At 45.5% G+C, this 21,275-nt stretch overlaps 1 protein-coding gene across 6 annotated transcripts in view; it reads right to left on the bottom strand.

The window, feature by feature from the left end:
* Positions 1–2,699: 2,699 nt before the first annotated feature.
* The window catches only part of MCM3AP (minichromosome maintenance complex component 3 associated protein), a 56,538-nt gene continuing 37,962 nt past the window's right edge, over positions 2,700–21,275 (bottom strand). For all 6 annotated transcript variants that reach the window (XM_078358667.1, XM_035283021.3, XM_035283019.3 and 3 more), the window contains 9 exons: positions 21,033–21,186; positions 15,356–15,614; positions 15,039–15,136; positions 13,582–13,972; positions 12,255–12,512; positions 11,597–11,726; positions 9,831–10,037; positions 5,618–5,768; positions 2,700–2,992 (listed from right to left, as the gene is read on the bottom strand). In XM_078358667.1, coding sequence (XP_078214793.1) covers positions 2,834–2,992; positions 5,618–5,768; positions 9,831–10,037; positions 11,597–11,726; positions 12,255–12,512; positions 13,582–13,972; positions 15,039–15,136; positions 15,356–15,614; positions 21,033–21,186 — 1,807 coding nt within the window. In that variant the 3' untranslated portion in view covers positions 2,700–2,833. The remainder of the gene's footprint in view (positions 2,993–5,617; positions 5,769–9,830; positions 10,038–11,596; positions 11,727–12,254; positions 12,513–13,581; positions 13,973–15,038; positions 15,137–15,355; positions 15,615–21,032; positions 21,187–21,275) is intronic.

Raw genomic sequence — 21,275 nt, forward strand, 5'->3', positions numbered from 1 at the left:
TGACTGTAACCTCAGGCAATACCTGACTGCAGTTGCATGAGAGATCCCAAGACAAAGCTGCCCACCTGAATCCTCCGCAAATTTAAGCTACTACTATATTTGGAATAACTTGTTCAATAGCAATAAAAACTAGAAAAAAGGACTACAAAATACCCAGCACAATAAATTGGGCAGGGGTTGGTGAGGGGGTGGGGAGGCAACATATCAAGTAATGTCGTTGAGAAATTTGAGACCACTAGGAATAGAGGTGATCTCAAGAATTTCTGGCAACAAAAAAGCAAAAACACAAGGGAATGATTTCCAATCTAAAATTCTATTCCCATTCAAATGATGAATCAAACATATGGATAAGTCAAAAAAAAGAAAACCCATTTCTTTACTCTCACAACATGCTTTTGACACCAGATGTTAAGGATTTCCTCCCATCGGCAAGCAAGCAAGCAGTTCTGCAGCAGACACCAACTGGGTATCTGCTTCAATCCTGCACCATGTATCTGGAGATAGCGGCAGATCACACAAGTTGAGGACTTTGTCCCACGAGACTCAGCCCCATGTCCAGTGTCAGTCACAAGCCCCAGGTTGTTTGACCTGTCCTTCTGGGTTCCCATGACCCCTTCCTTGGCTTTAATCTGCTAGAGCAGTTCACAGAACTCAGGGAAACACATGTTTAGTACAGAGAATAAAGGCTACAAATAAACAGCCAGATGAAAAGATACACAGGGTGAGGTCTGGAAGGGTCCCAAGAGCAGGAGCTTCTGTCTGCAAGGAGTTGGGGTGTGCCATTCTCCTGCCATGTGGACATGTTCTTGTCCACCTTTCTGGAAGCCCCCACACATCTGGCTATCCACAAGCTCTCTGACCCCTGTCCTTTTGGGTTTTAGGAGGCTTCATTACATAGGCATGATGGATTAAATCATTGGCCATTGCTGATCAACATGACTTTCAGTCCCTCTCCCCCAACCTCTGGGAGTTTGGGGGGGTCGGCTGAAAGTTCCAACCCCTCTATATCATGCTCTGGTCTTTCAGATGACCTATCCCTATCCTGAAACTACATAGGTGCTGCCAGCCATCAGTCATCTTAATAGCATACAAAAAGACATTTTGGAGATTCCAAGGATTTTAGGAGTTGCCTATCAGAAAGCAGAGGCGAAGACCAAATATATATTTGATATTACAGTAGAAATAAAGACATTTTAGATATTTAAGCTCAGAAGGCTACTAAAGGACAGGCTTTATCAAGAGAAAACCAAGGAAGAGGAAAATATTATTCAGAATCCAGGAAATGTCCTGCTATGGCAGGAAGACAGGGTTCCCAGAGGATCATCTCTAAGAGAAAGTGGAGCATACTACCTGATGCACATGACTTTGTTAGGAAGAGCTTTATGCTTAGGGAAGTGACTTTTGGGTGAAGTAGTAACAGGAGCATAGAAAACCAAGCAAATTAAAAAAAATAATTCAATTATTAACTCCAGGAAAAATCAACAATTATACCTAAAGGAAATGTAATCATAAACTAATAAAGGGCTCAACAGCAAATGGTAAACATAGTTACACTAAACTGTGAATGCAGGTTTCAGCCAATATTATATTAAACTCTTTAGGGAGACTAATAGAGGAAATATGGGTGTCAAGGGTGGGGGTGATTACATGTTGCAGGAAAGACAGTTAAGAGAGGCTAACTCCTTCCATTGTAGGAAGTCAACCATCTCTAAAGTCAAGATTAAAAAATAGCATTATTTAAGTTTTTACATGAAGTTAATCACTGAAGATCCCTGAGTTGAGTAATGTGTGTTTGGGGAAGCAGGGATTGGATGGTGGATTTGGTGGAGGAGTGGAGGAGGTTCTCTTAGTGCTATTGTTTTTCAGTGAAATAAGGACATGATCTAAGAATGTTGGTGGTTTGAAGAGAATGAGAAGACATGAAATTGAGTCTGGGGATGTAGGATTAGTCAGGAGATGCTGAGTGCCAGTTTAAGATTGGTAGTCATAGTGAATGTCTCCAAGTCTATTAATACTTCTTTCTGTATCTGGCTCAAATTTAACCCCTCTTCACACCAATTGCTAGCAAACGCAGGCTTATTCCCTTTGAATCTCACCTGGATGGCTGCAACACCCACCTCTCAAGATTGCTGCCCCAAATGCCATTTTTCTCTGCCTAATATTCAACGACTGGTTCTCACAGCTCTTAGAATAAGGCAACAACAATCTCCAATCTCATCCTGTTGGTCTGTTCCCCCTCATTTGGCCACACAACCAAACTGGTACCTCCTCCAAGCTTTCATCATGTCCTCCTCTCAAGTACACTGTCCCCGGCCACACCCCTGCACTTCTCTCTAGGAATCCTGCTTTCTTCTCTACCCAACCAGACCCTGTTCCATCCTGTTTTCTCCCTGCTACCTGTTCACGCCCATGCCTTGTGTACATTCTCTGAGTTATGTACAGATACACCTGCTGACTCTCCAGGACGTAATCTGGGTGAGCCCAGCAGGCAGAGGCCCTGTGCCTTACTTCATCTCTGCATCACTGATGTCTGACACTTCAAGGACTGCAAGTTTGCCTGTTACACATGGAAATGTAAGCTCCAAACTGCCTCAGAGCATATGCTTGCTGGTGGGTGACAGTCTGCCAAGGTCATGAAAATAGAATATTGAAGATGTCCCACAAGGTAAACAACTTTTCATTATGAAAAACTGGGAGACTGACATTTAAATTGTTTATTTGCATGATTAATAATCACACTTCCAACAGTCCATCAAGCATCTGAGAATAACATTATTTTGAGTAAAAACAAACTCTTCTGAAGAGACCCCCTCCTCCCCACAGGTCAGGCTGCTCAAATGTCCACCATATCTAGCAATGCAGAGAGATGGAGCTCAGAGGCAACTTCCTCTTCCCTTGAACTCTGGATCAGCCTTTCCAGGTGCTTTAGCCGTTCGGTCAGACACGTTCCTGTCACCTCTGACAGCTGCAGTTGCTCCCTTGTCATGTCATTCTATTTGAATAAAAAAGAAACTAAAGAGTTTTGGGATGTCAATAAACCACGACCTATTCTCTGTGAGGGGAGTAGATCTGGATCATGTTAGAAACCTGATCTGAGGATGGGCGCGGTGGCTCACGCCTGTAATCCCAGCACTTTGGGAGGCCAATGCGGGTGGATCACGAGGTCAAGATATCGAGACCATCCTGGTCAACATGGTGAAACCCCGTCTCTACTAAAAATACAAACAATTAGCTGGGCATGGTGGCACACGCCTGTAATCCCAGCTACTGAGGAGGCTGAGGCAGGAGAATTGCCTGAACCCAGGAGGCGGAGGTTGCAGTGAGCCAAGATCGTGCCATTGCACTCCAGCCTGGGTAACCAGAGCGAAACTCCACCTCAAAAAAAAAAAAAACCTCATCTGAGTAGTCATTTATTTTTTAGAGGGAAAAAAATTATCAATTGTACATCCTTCCAGCCTCATTTAGCTTGTACAATCAGCTGGTATCTGTATATAGACTGTTTGCCTTTGTATTCTATCATAAACGATTTCCAGTGTCAGTCATCCTTCACCCAGGCTGGAATGCAGTGGTGTAATCATAGCTCACTGCAGCCTCAAACTCCTAGGTTCAAGTGATCCTCCCAGCTCAGCCTCCTGAGTAGCTGGGACAACAGGCATGCAGCACCATGCCTGGCTAATTACTTATTGTAGAGATGAGATCTCTTTATGTTGCCCAGGCTGGAGTCAAACTCCTGGGCTCAAGTGATCCTCCCTTATCAGCCTCCCAAAGTGCTGGGATTACAGGCATGAGCCACCACACCCAGCCAGTCATTTTTAGAAAATATCATTGTCAAGGGCTGTGAAGTATTCCATCGCATGAATGTATGATAATTGTTTTGTTTTGTTTTTTTTGAGACGGAGTTTCACTCTTGTTACCCAGGCTGGAGTGCAATGGCGTGATCTCGGCTCACTGCAACCTCCGCCTCCTGGGTTCAGGCAATTCTCCTGCCTCAGCCTCCTGAGTAGCTGGGATTACAGGCACGTGCCACCGTGCCAGCTAATTTTTGTATTTTTAGTAGAGACGGGGTTTCACCATGTTGACCAGGATGGTCTCGATCTCTTGACCTCGTGATCCACCCACCTCGGCCTCCCAAAGTGCTGGGATTACAGGCATGAGCCACCGCGCCCAGCCTATAATTGTTTAATCAGACTCCCATCTTCAGATATTTGGTCTGTTTCTACTTTTGTACAGTATAACTAATATTATAGTAAACATTTTTATACATTAGTTTTAGTGAATATCTGCTAATTTCTTTAGGTCGGAATTGGTAATTCAAAGGGTATGAATATTTTTAAAGTATTTGCCAAACGGATAAATGGAAACAGTATGTCATTTTAATTTGCTTTTCCCCCCTATTGAAGGGCTTCCTAAAGCCAGTCCAGGAGCACAGGTTTTACCTGTCAGTGGCACATATCTGTGATTAAACCTGTTTTTGCATCTTGAACGACTGAAGGAAGAATGGTAAGGTAAAAAGACCTTAGGGTTTGGGGCCAGTTGGATCTGGCTTTGAAAAGCAACCCTAACCACTCACTACTAGAACACCCTTGGGTGAAGCATTGACTTCTGGGAGTCAATGAATGACTTCCTCATTCATTAATTTTCCTCAAAAAAATTAATCCCAGATTGGCCAGGCACCGTGGTTCATGCCTATAATCCCAGCACTTTGGGAGGCCAAGGTGGGCGGATCACCTGAGGTTGGGAGTTCGAGACCAGCCTGACCAACATGGAGAAACCCTGCATCTACTAAAAATACAAAATAAGCTAGGCATGGTAGCACATGCCTGTAAGCCCAGCTACTCAGGAGGCTACGTCAGGAGAATCACTTAAACCCAGGAGGCAGAGGTTGCGTGAGCAGAGATCACACCATTGCATTCCAGCCTGGGCAATGAGAGCAAAACTCCATCTCAAAAAAAAAAAAGAAGAGAGAAAAAAATAGAAAAATTAATCTCGGAAGGGAGCTCTGGGTAATCCCAACGCTCAGACAAAATGTGCTCTGACAGACGCTGCTGTCATCACCTTAATGCCCTTAACTACACATCAGCAGTTACAGGTCTTATTCAGTTCTTAAGAGTATTTCTGGCACGGTGGCTCACACCTGTAATCCCAGCACTTTGGGAGGCCGATGCGGGTGGATCACGAGGTCAAGAGATCGAGACCATCCAGGTCAACATGGTGAAACCCCGTCTCGACTAAAAATACAAAAAATTAGCTGGGCACGGTGGCGCGTGCCTGTAATCCCAGCTACTCAGGAGGCTGAGGCAGGAGAATTGCCTGAACCCAGGAGGCGGAGGTTGCAGTGAGCCGAGATTGCACCATTGCACTCCAGCCTGGGTAACAAGAGCGAAACTCCATCTCAAAAAAAAAAAAGAATATTTCAATTCTATTATTCATTTATTTCATAGGCAGAAACTCAAAATCACTTGAGTCTGTATAACAATGATATGATTAAAGTTTAAGAAAAGGTCTAATTTTAGCTAATAATTTGTTGGTCATCACAACATCATAGGATAAATTTTTCCCAGCCATTCTCTCAATCTTTATTTCTTATGTAAATGACAAACATATACTTTCTTCTCACCTTTGGGCTAGGAGTTATAGATGTTTTCATCACAGGTTCAATATTGTGAGAAATAGACACTAGAGTCTGAGGAAGATAGAGGGGAAGGGACGTTAAATCCGCAAATGCTCCTGAGTCTTCAGACAACCACTGCTGAAGCTGATCTTCAAACCTGAAACAATAACATGATCATAAATTTAAAAATATTCGATGGGACAGGCGCAGTGGCTCAAGCCTGTAATCCCAGCACTTTGGGAGGCGGAGGCGGGTGGATCACGAGGTCAAGAGATCGAGACCATCCTGGTCAACACGGTGAAACCCTGTCTCTACTAAAATTACAAAAAATTAGCTGGGCACAGTGGCGCATGCCTGTAATCCCAGCTACTCTGGAGGCTGAGGCAGGAGAATTGCCTGAACCCAGGGGGCAGAGGTTGCGGTGAGCCGAGATTGCGCCACTGCACTCCAGCCTGGGTAACAAGCAAAACTCCGTCTCAAAAAAAAAAAAATATTCGAGCATTAGGAAGTTAACAACTGTTCAATAATCCTCTATATATACTTAAAAACTTTTTGAGCCTCTGCTTTTAAATTTTATTATTTTATTAATTTAGTGATTAATGTATTTTTTTAGGCGGAGTCTTATGCTGTTGCCCAGGCTGGAGTGCAGTGGGGTGATCTTGGGTCCATGCAACCTCTGACTCCCAGGTTCAAGTGATTCTCCTGCCTCAGCCTCTCCTGAGCAACTGGGATTACAGGCACATGCTGCCACGCCCAGCTAATTTTTTGTACTTTTAGTAGAGATAGGGTTTTACCATATAGCACAAGCTCGTCTTGAACTCCAGACCTCAGGTGACCCGTCCACCTCAGCCTTCCAAAGTGCTGGGATTACAGGCGTGAGCCACTGTGCCCACCCAATTTTATTATTATTTTTGAAAAGGTCTTGCTCTGTTGTCCAGGCTGGAATGCAGTGTCACGATCTTGGCTTACTGCAACCTTGACCTCCCAAGCTCAAATGATCCTCCCACCTCAGCCCCCCAAGTAGTTGGGACTACAGGTGCACACTATCACACCCAGCTAATTTTTGTGGAGACTGGGTTTTGCTGTGTTGCTAGGCTGGTCTGCAATGCCTGTGGTCAAGTGATCTGCCCATCTAGACCTCCCAAAGTGCTGGGATCATAGGCATGAGCCACCACACCCAGCCTTAAGCCTTTGCTTTTTACTAAGAATGTAAGAGATGACATCAACTGAGAAGTAGAAATGTACTTATTGAAAATGTAATAACTTCCTATGATAAAGCATAATTTAAAAAAAAGAACTAGGCTGGGCGCGATGGCTCATGCCTGTAATCTCAGCACATTGGGAAGCCAAGGCAGGTAAGGAGTTTGAAACCAGCCTGACCAACATGGTGAAGCCCCATCTATACTAAAAATATAAAAATTAGCCGGGTGTGATGGCAGATCCCTGTAATCCCAGCTACTCCGGAGGCTGAGGCAGGAGAATTGCTTGAACATGGGAGCCGGAGGTTGCAGTGAGCCAAGACTGCACCATTGCACTCCAGCAAGGGCATGAGAGCAAAACTCCATCTCAAAAAAACAAAAAACTTCCCTTTAATTTCTAAATCCAATTTATATGTAATGAAAAAGGTGGCATTAATTTAAAAACAACTGCTTCTGTGTGTTACTTCACATTATCTGTAATTTCTTGTCTGCTTTGTCTTCATTTACTTTGGTTTTATGCACCTATAATTCTTCTGACATTTTCCAAATGTGTGGCTTGCTTCTCATAGCTTACAATTAACTCGAAATAATATCCCACTGCTGCCTGGCAGACTCCAGAGCTGTCTACGTTCATATACCAGTCTTTTCAAGAAAAACAATCTTGGCCAGGTACAGTGGCTCATGCCTGTAATCCCAGCACTTTAGGAAGCCGAGGCGTGTGGATCAGGAGTTCAAGACCAGCCTGGCCAACAAGGTGAAACCCCATCTCTACTAAAAGTACAAAAATTAGCCAGGCATGGTAGCAGGCACGTGTAGTCCCAGCTACTTGGGAGGCTGAGGCAGGAGAATCACTTGAACCTGGGAGGCATAAGTTGTAGTAAGCTGAGATTATGCCATTGCACTCTAGCCTGGGCAACAGAGCAAGACTCTAATTTAAAAAAAAAAAAAAAAGAAAAAAGTTCTCATCCAAAACCACTTACAGACATTGATTCTAGAAATTGGACACATTCCTTCATTCTTCCAACACATATTTATCAAGCTTCCTCCAAATGCTAGGCATCATCCTAGGTACAAGGAATATTACACTGAAACAAAACAGAGGCCCTGCCCTAAGGAATTCATCCTTATTAGTGAGGGGAGACAGACAAGGAACACATAACAAGAGAAACAGTCTGAGGAAGAAAAAGACAAAGCCGGGCCATGGAAACAGGAAGGTCAGGGATGGGCAAGGAGGGCCTAATAGAAGCAGACATTTGAGCAGAGATCTGAAGTGCGGATGAGATCAGCCATGGGGATGCTGGGGAGAATGGAGGGGTTGGATAATCACAGACAAAAGGAACAGCAAACTCAAAGGCCCAACTATGAGCTGCTCACCATGTTCAAGTATGGAGCAGAGGTCAGAGAAGAAATGTGGGACATATGACTCAGGGCCCTGGTCACCCTTGTAAAATCTGCCTTTGATTCCAGGTGAAAGGAGGAAACCACTGAGAGGCTGTGAGCAAGCGAGTGACACAACCTCCATCTTAACTCACCTGAAAGGCACACATGGTCTACCAAGACTAAACTACAGCCTACTATAATAATCCAGAAGGAAGATGATAGTGGCTTGAGCCAAGTGGTAGCCATGGAAGCCATAACAACTGGTCCAACTGTGAACAGATTTTTAATAGAGCCAATAGGATATGTGAGTGGGATGATGTGAGAGGATGATTCCAAGGCACCTGATCTAGGCAGCTGGAAGGATGGAGCCACCATCAGCAGAGACGACCACCAAAGGAAGGGGTTGGTTAGAAGAAAGTCAGGAACTGGATTTGGGATATGTTAACTTTGCAGTGGCTACCAGACATCCAGTAGATGTCTAATGAAGATTTCAAATAAGCAGTAGGATGTTCAAGTCTGGAGTTCACAGGTTTGAGATACAAATTTGTAGTTGTCAGAATATTGATGTTATTTAAAGATCCATGGACCTGGATGAAATCTCTCAGGAATAGGTACAGATGATGCAGAGAAGTTGAGAGAATGAATCCAGGGGGCAGCTGCCGGATAAGGAGGAACCAGCAGGGTAGGAGGAGGTGTAGAGACATCCTAGGAGCAAGGAGGGGACGATCAAGTAGGGGATGCTGCCAGGGACTGGAGTTCACGGTCATGTTCAGCCCTGAGCTGGCTGCAGGAGACTAGGAAAGAAGGCTGAAGAAGTGAGTGTCACAAGCATTTCTGAGTTTTACTATTATGACGGCAGAAACACGGAGTGGTGGCTAAAGAGGGAAATGGGCCCAAGATCGGGAGAAATGCTGGCATGTTTCATGCCTGTGTGTTGCTGATGGGTACCTTTAGTATGGGAAGGGGTGGTAACACAAGAGGGATCTCATGGAATGAATGTCCTTGGGTGAGCAGGAGATAAGATCCCAGCCCAAGGAAGGACTGACTGTGACTAAGAGATGGATGGTTCCTTTCTAGCAACAAGAGGGGTTAGGAAGGGGGTACAGGGAGGATGCTGGATGTGGCTGGAAGGGAAGGGAAGGCAGAGGATAACCTGTGGAAGGTCCCTCATTCCTGGTTCTACTTCTCAGTGAAATGGTAAACGTGCCATCAGATGAAAGCAAAGGTATGCATGGGAGGGAGGGATGTGGGCAATGCAGAGGAGGGCAGCCCAGCTGCTGCCTAGTCACAGCACGGGATGATCCACCCAAGGGCAGGCCTGTGCCCAGCATACTGTTCAGTACTCACCATCTTCTGAGTAGACTTAGCCACATGAATTTCCCACAAAAACTTAACACTGACTTTCAATAATAAATAATAAATGAAACTCAATAAAGAACAGTTAAAAACATACTATCCCTAGGGTATTGCTTCTGTCTTCAAAGAGCTTTTCAACAGTCACACCACAACTGTTGCTAATAACCCACCTGCCGTTCTCCATCCTGGTCATCTCGTATCATCAATCAAGCAATAGCCAGTCTCCCCTCACAGCATAAAGTGGACTAAACAATACACACGAATTCAAAGGAAGTGGACTTCACCTCTTGTTCTCCTCTTTCTCCAGCAGCAGACTGCTCGACAAACACTGTGTCAGGCGCTCCTCAGCAGAAGCTCCTCGCATCAGATCCTCTGTGCTGGGAACCCTCCCCTCTCGACCACACTCTGTGCTCCTCTTCCAGTTACCGTCCATGTGAAGCAAAGGTATGGGAAAATTGTTTGCAGAAGCATGAAAAGTCTTTATTCCCAAACTGTAAGTACATGATTTGAAATGGTTATGGTCAAGAGAATATTTCTACAGCATCACGTAAAGCATAGAGATACGCTGCACATGTGCGTTAACACGTAAGAACATGTGCCTAAGACACATGCCCTCCTGGGACAGCTCATGCTGGCCTGCTTCCAAGCTTCCCTCAAGTCAGGGAGTAGGGCAAAGAGGGAAGGCAGCCCTGCACCGCAGTAACCCTCATGCACAGAGGTATCGAGACTACCTGTTCCTCTTGGAAGCTTCTGCTCTCACGAGGCAGCTTTTGGAGCTTCTCTGCTTCATGTCTTCCTTCCCACCCCAGGGTTCCAGATTCTGTTTTTCCCTAATACTGGCAAGGTCTTTATTTTTTATATTTAGCTTTGGAAGTAATGTTTACAAATGATGAGAGAAGGCATCTAACTTTTTTCTCTAAACATATGCCAATGTCTGTCCTTTCCCTGCTAATTTCAGTTATTTGGCATAACCCTTTTGTCACATATGGTTCTGTTTCTTGCCTCTCTATTCTGATCCATTCATCTATTCTGGCTTCCCCACGTGGTTTTAAGTACTGGAGCTTTTTCTATATGTTTTGATATCAGGCAAAGCAAACCTTGTTAGGCTTACTTAAAACTTTCTTAGCAATTGCTGAATATTTTCTTATCCTGATGAATTTTAGAACTTATCAATACCAGAATTGACATCTTCACAGCGTCATATCCTCCTGTAAACAACCTAGTCTGAACTTCAATGGCTCAGGTTTCCTTTGCACATGCAGGCCCTGAGAAACTCCTATGTTGTGAATGAGGCTTTTTTTAAACATGTTGTGGGTCTATCTGTCTGATCAACTTGCTGAATTCAGAATAGTTCTATGGGCTTGACTGCTGATTATCTTGGACTGACTACTGTACTGTCTGGAAATGACAGTTTCTCCTTCCTTTCGGTATTTGTGCCTATATCCCACATCCCTGTGCTGGTCAGAATTTCCAAGACAATAGTGAATAGTAGCCAGGACAACAGGCTGGTTCTGACTCCAGTGTTCCTAATGTTCTACCAAGAAGCATGTTCCCACCACCCCGCCCCACCTTTTGGTAGTTTTATGTTAGGTAGCCTTATCAGGTTAGGACTTTTTTTTTACCCAAGATAAAGAAATTTTATTGGGAATGGGTGTAAGTTTTAAGAAATGTATTTCAACACCTGCTACAATGGCCACTTATTTTTCTATTATGGTAACAAATTACATGAATACATTGTTTATCCTGGGAGAAAACATACTTGTGAACTTTTTAGGTACTGTGTTTGGAAGCAGATTTGCAAGTGAGATGAAATGTCAGCTGTATTCTCCTGGTTAGGTTTCAGGGTCAGGTTTGCCTGATAATGAAGTAAAATGCTTCTAACTTTGCTCTAGAAGAGTTTCTACTGCATGGGAATGATCTGTTCCTTGAGGGTCTGTCACAATCTGCCCACAATGGACTGGATTTGGCATGAAGGATGTTAATTTCTGTGTACTGTGGAAGAAAAATACAGTTTAGCAAGCAGCAGAAACAGACTGAACATGAATCTCACCGTCCTTCTCTCAGCTGTAGCTCCTTCTGTGTCTGCAATCTGGCTTGTTCCCATGACAAAGGAACATCGTATTTTTTCAAATCATTTTTAAAAAAATATACACATATTTGGCCATCTTCACTCAGTGCCTCTGAGAAAACAATACAAAAACAGATAAAGAGATTAGTCTGGACAACACAGCAAGCCCCCGTCTCAAAAAACAAAAAGAAAACCAGGTAAAAATAATATATAAAGAGCAGCAGGTGGCCATTTGGCATGTGCTTAAATTCACTGATTTAAGGGCAAGTCCTTCGATTATTTAAAGTCACACAATTATGTGACTTCCATACTTTGATTAAATAGGCTCCCAGTGTCCATGCATCAGAGTCCAGACAGGCTGACATCCAGACTGCAGGGCCAGTAAGGACTACTCAAAAGCCACAGAACCCTAACAGCCAGCCTAGGAAGCCTGTCTTAGGGAGGTGACTTCAGGCTCTACTGGAACCTTCTTGGCTTGTTTTCAATGTTTCTAAGTCACTGACTTGAGGGAGGAAGTCCTAAGGAAAAGAAGGGTAGGCACTCAAGAGAAAAGAAGCAACATCAAGTAAACGTCTTTCTTTGCAGAAACTACCAGAAAGTCTTGTGAGGCACTGATCGCACTGCACCAAGGTCTAACTACCTGATGTAACAGGAAGCCGGGGGGGTGTCCAGTCTCTCAGCTTGTGGTTGATACACAAGGCGATGAGATCATCCCATGGGATCTCCATGACGGAGGGGCCTGCCCCATGGACTGCGGAGAGGCTCTTGCTCTTCCACCTACGGTAGGTTCTGCAGAGCAGGTTCTCCACCTGGGACTGGAGGACAGGCTGCGTCTGGCATGAGCTGGGGATCTGAGAAGCGTACTGCACAACCATGGAGCACACGGGGAGCCAGGGGGCTGGGGAGAAAGTGCCTCGTTAGTTACAGGTTTGCCCTAAGTACAGGTGAAAATGTGTATGAAAATATTTTTAACTCTATTTTCTTAGGAGAAGGCAACCGTGAAGTTGAGAAGTCTGCTTTCTAAACACAGCGGAACCACGGCTGCTGAGGGGAAGAGCAGCTTGCTCCCAGGGTTTAGGTGAGGGATGCAGACAGTCCCCCTAAACAGTGTTGATAGCAAAGGTACACCATTCCCAGAAACTCTGTGTTTGTGCCTAGGAATCTGTATTTTAACAAGCACCCAGGTATAAGTCTGGGATAAGTTGTCTTAGCCTATTTTGTGGTGAGTGGTGAGTGGTTCGCTTCCCTTTGGGTTCCTTCAATTGAGCATGGGTTAGAGGTACTACAGACCACACCCCACAATTTAGAAGGGCACCTGAGGCCCAAAGGGGAGTGTCTATGCTAATGCCATGACTTCCGCCACATAAGCAGCTCATTCCCTTCTGACAGTGTCTGCATGGGAAGGAGCAGCCCCATGCCACACTGGGCTCGAGCCAGCCAGATGGCCTATAGGATCTGTGTCAAAACAGCTCAGAGACCTCAGCCAGGTACAGGGGCACAGCCAGAGCCACAGAACAAGACTTCTTTGACAAAGAAGTAACATTAAATCGGCACTGAGTGCCATGGCTGTGGCTTGGGGACAGGGCTACATGGTCCCCATGCTCTTTGCCCCTGGCTCGTCTGTTTTGAAAACAGGGACCATATGAGGCAGGCAGGACAGGATCAGAGTTGGTGTTCCTCCCAGTACCACTTGCCACTTTCCTCCTGAGGCAAGTGAACTCCCATGGACTGCTCTGTCAGTCAGGAAAGGCCAACAGCCCCCACTTCACAAAACCCAGCTTGTTCTGACCCATGAACATAAGGAAGGTGCAGGCAAGCACACTGTGGGGACACCCCATGTGCCCAGTGGAGGTGGATGTGCAGACCTCACACTGGTGCCCAACACCTGCCAGGTGGTCACTACAGTGAGAAGGAAGCCTGAGGCTCGGCTGCAGCCACTCACCGCTCCTCCCAGCACAAGCACTTACCCCCCAGGGGCGGAAGGTCCATCTGCGGAAGCTGGAACCCGAGCACAGCCTGCTTCAGCCAGGCCAGGTGCTCTGGGGCATTCCAGTGCAGGTGAGGAAGCAGCCGGCTGCCCCCCGCCTCAGCAAACTCAGTGACAGGCCAGGACAGGTCGCACAGCTGTTCAGAGGACACCACGGAAGCCAGGAACTGCAGCCCACTGTTAAACAACTCAATGATGGCGCCAGGCTCCTGCGAAGGAAGGCCACCCAGACGCCTCTCTCTTCTGTCGTGGAAAAAGCGGCCACTAAACTCACGGCCAACCCCATCTTCGACGTACTGAATGAGAGTCTGGCAGCAAAGGTCAAGGGAATGGGGGCAGTGGGAAACCAGCCACTGCACCGCTTGCAAAACCTGAGAGCAAAGACATTCAGAAGAGACTCTTAAACAATTCATACTGTTTTTCAAAAACAGCCTCATCCCCCAAGGCTGCCCACAGCAGGTAACACCAGAGTACCGGGGTCCCAACTGCGGTAGGAAGGGGAACAGAAGTGTCCTTTGCAGTTGAGTTTAGCCTTCTAGGGCCCTGGAGACATGTCCAGCAGAGGAACTAATGAGAGGCCCCCAGATCCCATCTGGCCTGAGGAGGAATGTGACCTGCATGCGGAAGGCCCAGGCCCTCAGGGAAACATCCCCTTCGCCATGCACAGAAACGGAAGCCACGTCTTCTGATTTTTGGAAGGACTAACAGCTTCATTATATGCCAAGATGCTGTCACACCGTATAGTTATCTTACTTCCTATAGTTATTTTAAATTCCTGGCACCTCTTTCTCTAAATTGTTAGCAAAGACTCCCGCTGCCTTTCTTTTGAGAAGGGGGTCTCCCTATGTTGCCCAGGCTAGTCTCCAACTCTTGGGCTTAAGCAGTCCTCTTGCTTCAACCTCCCAAGCAGCTGAGATTACAGGTTTGAGGAGACACCATGCCCAGTTTCAGACTTCCTTTTCAAAGGAAACATCAAAGAACATTATTTCTTAATATATTCAGAGAACAATCACCCTAGAAAAATAATTTCTATATCTGACCTTCAAATGTAAGATGTGTTCATATTTTAAATTCATAGACACAAAAACACTAAAAAATTTTACATGAACAATTTAATCTGTAGACAGCAGGACTGGGCAAATTTTATCTTTTGATTTCTGCTTATGTTTTTAGAAAGTTATCTATAAAACACACACCTGCTGCCGGGCGCAGTGGCATACCACAGTACTCCCATATCCTTGGGAGGCTGAAGTGGAAGACTGCGTGAGCTCAGTAGTTTGAGGCTGCAGGGAGCTATCATGCCACACTGGGTGACAGAATAAAACTCTATCTTAAGAAAAAAAAAATGCAAATGCTAATATACGCTCAATTCAAGATGGAGCAAAAGGGGAAAAATCAAAATACCTTGATGGACTGTTAAAAATAATGAAAGCTTACCTTAGTTGAAGCTCGTAGATCATTAATGGAATCAGGGATCTCCATAACAGTGTAATCTGAAATCAGCTTAGCTGAAACCAAGTCCTGGAGCATCAGACCTTTAACAGAGAGAGAGATGAAGGTCACACACATTCTGCTCTCAGCACACCTGCTAACACAACTCACTGTGCTGACCCACCCCAGTCCTGCAGTGGACAGTCCTACAAGGGTTGCTGTCTCAGTGACTGCTGACCCCACACTACTGGACCACCCTCAGACCAAGCGTCCACCCCTTTATTAAACAATGCTGGTTCATAAACAAGACTTCCTTCACAAACCATCCTCTACTTCCTTCTCAACGGCGTCCCCTCCTGAGCTGGGCATAAGAACCACCAGCGGAAGTGCAGGCTGGAAGGGCTTGGCCTGCAGGAGCTGCTTGAGCTGCAGCAAGGCCGAGAGCCAGTACACGTCCTCCTCTGCCACATCCTCACTCTTCACTTTGGGGGGAAGCAGCAGCATGAGCCCACTGGCTCCCAGGAGGTCCTTTTGTGTCTCCACAGCATCAATGGCGCCATCACTGAGGGCACCATGGGTCACCTGCAAGCGCATCAAGATCATCAGGATAGATGCACCACAGGACACATCAGCAGTGACTCAGCTGCCCCAGAGCAAGTGCAGCCAAAGCTTTCCATGCACTAAATACTGACTGCACTCCAGACAGGCTTCCAAGGGCACAGCTGGGCACACCCTACAGCTATCTTACTTCCTGTAGTTATTTTCGTTCCTGGTACCTCTTTCCCTAAATCCAATTGTTAGCAAAGACCGCCCCCCCAACACTTTTTTTTTTTTTTTTTTTGAGAAGGGGGTCTTTTTATGTTGCCCAGGCTGGTCTTGAACTCCTAGGCTCAAGCAGTCTTCCTGCTTCAGCCTCCTGAGTAGCTGAGATTACAGGTTTGAGGAGACACCATGCCCAGCTTCAGACTTCCTTTTTAAAAGATATATCAAATAACATTCTTTCTTCATATATCCAGAGGCCAATCACCCTAGAAAAATAATTTCTATATCTGACCTTCAGATAGAAAACATATTCCTTTCTAGCCTCACTCTGTCGCCCAGGCTAGATTGCCGTGGCACAATCTCAACTCACTGCAACCTCTGCTTCCCGGGTTCAAGCAATTCTGCCTCAGACTCCCGAGTAGCTGGGACTACAGGCGCCCACAACCATGCCCAACTAATTTTCGTATTTTTAATGGAGATGGGGTTTCACCATGTTGGCCAGGCTGGTCTTGAACACCTGACCTCAAGTGATCAGCCCGCCTTGGCCTACCAAAGTGCTGGGATTACAGGCATGAGCCACTGCGCCTGCCCATGTTCGTATTTTAAATCCGTAGAAACAAAAACAACAGAATTAATGCAACAGAATTAGTGTAGTAAATGGCCAGTTCAACAGGTAATTTAGTCGCCAGCTAGAATTGTGTTTGACTATATTACTAACATTTTAATTAACCTTAAACAAGTATAAAACAAAACTGGACACAGTGGCTCATGCCTATCATCACAGCACAAAAGGAAGCCAAGGCAGGAGAACTGTTTGAGGCCAGGAGCTCAAGACCAGCCTGGGCAACACAGCAAGACCCCATCTCTACAAAAATAAACAAAACTTTATGCCCATAACAACATAAAGAGGGAAGGCAAGCCAGCAGCAGATGAAGGATTCTAATACATTTCTAGAAAGGAGCAAGTAGATGGGTCCAATCCCTGGGTTAGGGAAGCAGAGGAAGCCATACCTAAAGGCTGCAGGTGTGGGTGTGGAGGCTGCAGCCAGGTTGACTGAGCCTGCAAAAGCCCTTGATATCCAGGCCCTGCAGAGACCAGGAGCCAAAGGCGAAGTTCAGAGCCTGGCCCTATAGGCACCCACCACTGCAGGCAACCTTCTTATGCACAACCAGTCCCTCCGGGCCCCTGAACAGGAGTCCTGAGAGGATCCAGATGCAGGGGCGTGATCAGGCACAGTGGAAGGGACTTAGTGTCAAACCACTCCCGGCCCTACCCTGAGAATACCAGCAGCTCTCCAGGAAGCGGAAGGCACAAGTTCTTTGCAGAAAAACTTAACAGTCTAGGGAACAGACATTCAGATCCAGACATTTGGGAGTACCTCCAAAAAGGCTGGCTTGCCATTTAGCTACCTCCCACCCCGCCCCAAACACAGAACTCCTTGGCCAGCCTTGTAGGACCTCACTCAGTTATAGACAGACAGCCTCGGGTAAGGCATCTGAGGAGAGCCTCCAACATAAAAGAGATAAACGAGAATAACATAAGAGGGGGGGAAAAAAAGAGGAACCAGATAATGCATGATCCGAAGAAAACTTAGACCCCCAAAACCCTAATTTCCTCGGAAAGATAAGATGATGCATCCAAAAAATAAGATGCTATGAAAAAGTCAACGTAAGAGGAAATAATACATATGGAAGAAAAAAATCAGTAGAACAACTGGAAAATAAGGAAATCTTTCAGAACAAAGTAGGAAGAGACAAGATGGAAAACAGGGTAGAAAGGATAAGAAACTCAAAGGATCAAATGATGAGGTCTAACATCTATCTAACAGAGGCTGGAGAGAAAAGAAAACAGAGATTGGGCGCGGTGTCTCACACCTATAATCCCTGCACTCTGGGAGGCCGAGGTCAGGAGATCAAGACCACCCTGGGCAACATGGTGAAACCCTGTCTCTACTAAAAATACAAAAATTAGCCGGACATGGTGGTGTGTGCTTGTAGTCCCAGCTATTTGGGAAGCTGAGGCAGGAGACTCGCTTGAATTCAGGAGGCAGAGGTTGCAGTGAGCCAAAATTGAGCCATTGCACTCCAGCCTGGGGAGCAAGAGAGAGACTCCATCTCAAAAAAATAAATAAAGTGAGTGTCATAAAAACATGACTGCTAAGCCCTGCACAGTGAGTGAAGGAAGTCCAGTGCAAGGCATAACGAAGTGAATTTTTAGGGTGCCATGAACAGAGTAAAAAGGCTTCTGGAGAGAAACAAAACCAGGGCACACAGACTCCACCTCAACAGCAACAGTGGATGCTAGGTGACAGTGGAGCAAAACTGAAAGGAAAATAATTTTCTTTTTTTGAGACAGGGTCTCCCTCTGTAATCAAGGCTGGAGTGCAGCGGTGCGATCATGGCTCACTGCAGCCTTGAACGCCCGGGTTCAAGCAGTCTTCCTACCTCAGCTTCGCAAGCTGCAAGAACTACAGGCACAGCTAATTCTGGGTTTTTTGTTGTTGTTGTTTGTTTGTTTTTTGAGACAGAGTCTCGCTCTGTTACCCAGGCTTGAGTGCAATGGCCTGATCTCAGCTCACCGCAACTTCCACCTCCCGAGTTCAAGCAATTCTCCTGCCTCAGCCTTCTGAGTAGGTGGGCTTACAAGCACGCACCACCATGCCCAGCTAATTTTTGTATTTTTAGTAGACAGGGGTTTCACCATGTTGGTCAGGCTGGTCTCAAACTCCTGACCTCATGATCCGCCCACCTCAGCCTCCCAGAGTGCTGGGATTACAGGTGTGGGTCACTATGCCAGGCCAATTTTTGTATTTTTTATACAGGGTTTCACCACATTGCCCAAGCTGGTCTCAAACTCCTGTACTCAAAACAATCTGCTTACCTTGGCTTCCCAGAGTGCTAGGATTACAGGTATAACCCACTATGTGCGGCCAGGAAAGTAATTTTCTACCTCTAATTTTACAAACATAGCTAAACTATGATGCAAATGTGAGAACAAAATAAATCTTTTTTTCTTTCCCCCAGCCTAAGTTATTTTGTCAATAAAATCATTTTTGCTGGGTGCAGTGGCTCACACCTGTAATCCCAGCACTTTGGGATGCCAACGTGGGCGGATCACGAAATCAGGAGATCGAGACCATTCTGGCTAACACGATAAAACCCCGTCTCTACTAACAATACAAAAAATTAGCCAGGCGTGGTGGCACATGCCTATAGTCCTCGCTACTCAGAAGGCTGAAGCAGGAGAATCACTTGAATCCAGGAGGCAGAAGTTGCAGTGAACCAAGATCACACCACTGCACTCCAGCCTGGGTGACAGAGCGAAACTCTGTCTTGAAAAAAACAGTAATAAATCATTTTTATACGGGAAAGGACTCAGAAAATTCCCCTCCCATGACATCTACCATCCAACAAGGGGCTGAACCAAGAAAACATACCACAGCTGCTGCTAAAGGCAACACTGAGCAAGCACCTGGCCCATGCCAGGCATTGTCCTATGCACTCACTCCATCCTCAAGAGCTAGATGAGCATCTCCAGCACACAGCACCTGCACAGGCTTGGGCAATTTCTTTTGGCTTTGCTGAGTAAAACAGGACAGTAAGTAAGACTATCCATACACAGGTGGCAGAGACATTAGGGAACTTGCCCAAGGTCACAGAGCTTCCAGGTGGAGGAGCAGGGACATGTGCTTGCAATGATGGCATGAAGGCACATGCTGCCTGGATGGAGACCAGCCCACAGATGAGGGTTCCAGGACAGAGGGAATATGGATGGATCAGAATATGGAAGTGACAGAACATTTGGAAAACTCTACAGAGATATATACAGCAACCCCCCCACCCCGCCCAGTAAAAATTAAAAGCAATAAAGAGAACTATGTTAAGTGAGACAGTAAGGCAACTCCAGTTCTTGCAGAAAAAAATAATTGTGGTCATAGAAAGAACATTACTGGTTCTGAGGCAAAGAGAGTCACAGAGCCCGTTCACTAGAGTGGGCTCACAAAGTGACAGTGTAGCCATCCTGGGAAGACGTGGAAGGCTGAGTGGGATCATGGCACAGGAGGCCACTCTGCACCTAGTGTGGTATGCAGCAGCCAAGAGGGCCCCCCAACTCCACCTAGTGTTCATGCCCATGTGTGATCTCCTGCCCTGTGAGCTGGGCCTAGCCACTCACTTCTAACAGACAGAAGCCAACGAAAGCAACACCGATGTCACTTCTAAGTTTAGGTTATAAAGGCACTCAGACTTCCGTCTTGGCTCACCTCTTGCTCACTCTGATGAAAGCCAGCTGCCATGCTGTCAGCTGGGGAGGGGCCTATGTGGCAGGAAGTGAGGGTGTCTGGTCACAGCCTGCAAGGAAGTGAATCCTGACGCCAGCTCACTAGAATGAGCTGGGATGTAGATACCCTTCAATCAAGCTTTCAGAGGAGACCATAATCCTACCTGTGAGAAACCTTGAGCCAGAGGACCCAAGCTAAGCTACACCTGGATTCCTGACCCACAGAAATTTGATAACAGATGTCATTTTAAGCTGCTATGTAGGGGTAATCTGTTAATTAGGAATAGGTAACTACTACATTTATATTAATGGGAAGTCAGCAGAGAACACTGAAATGGATAAACTGAGAAACGGCTGTGTAAGTGTGTAACCTGAAAACATGAGAAAAATGAGGCCCTGAAGAAAGGAGCTGAGAGGAGGGAGGAGCTACTATGTCTCATTTTAAATCATGTGGCATTATTTGACTTCCTTTTAAGTACATGGAAGCATTACTTTCATTAAAAATGAAAATGAAGGTAACGGGAAGAGTAAACTAATTTCCAGGAGATGAAATACGACTTTGCAATCACAGGAAAAGGGAAGAATGTGCACCAAGAAGTTACTGTCACCTCAGAACAGCAAGAGCATGGATGGCTCTTACCATCATCTTTACACTTCTACATCTCCTCATTTTTTAAGTTTTATATACGGATTACATTTAGGAAATTCAATATATAGTATTAAAATAGAAAAATTAAAGAAGCAGGCTGGGTGCGGCGCCCACTGGTAAATTTGACTGGCTTAAAAAAATAATTTTTAAAAAGACACTAAAATGACAGACATAGTATTTCCTTCGGAGCCTCCCACAGTCTTTCAAAACCACGTTAGGGAATAAATAGTATTTGCGTGATTCCAGTGACATCTTGGAGTAAGTGACAGTAATGAAAACATACAAGTAAACACCGAGTAATTATAGTTCACCTTTATACACACGTTTACAGAAATCATCTGGTCCCCTTTGCCGCTAAGTGAGTTGAAAAGTGAAAGCGTCTGAATCCCACCAGCATCGCTGCACATGTCATCCACTGAGCCATCATCTCCCATGAACTTGACTTTCAACCAATTTGCCAGCATTCTACAGATTAAAAAAAAAAAACTTGAAGAATCCAATTCTAAATTTGAATTATAAAGACTTCCAGGAAAAGAAGAAAGAGAAATATCACA

The sequence above is a fragment of the Callithrix jacchus genome, chromosome 21 (assembly GCF_049354715.1).
Source record: "Callithrix jacchus isolate 240 chromosome 21, calJac240_pri, whole genome shotgun sequence".
NCBI classification, from domain to species: domain Eukaryota; kingdom Metazoa; phylum Chordata; class Mammalia; order Primates; family Cebidae; genus Callithrix; species Callithrix jacchus.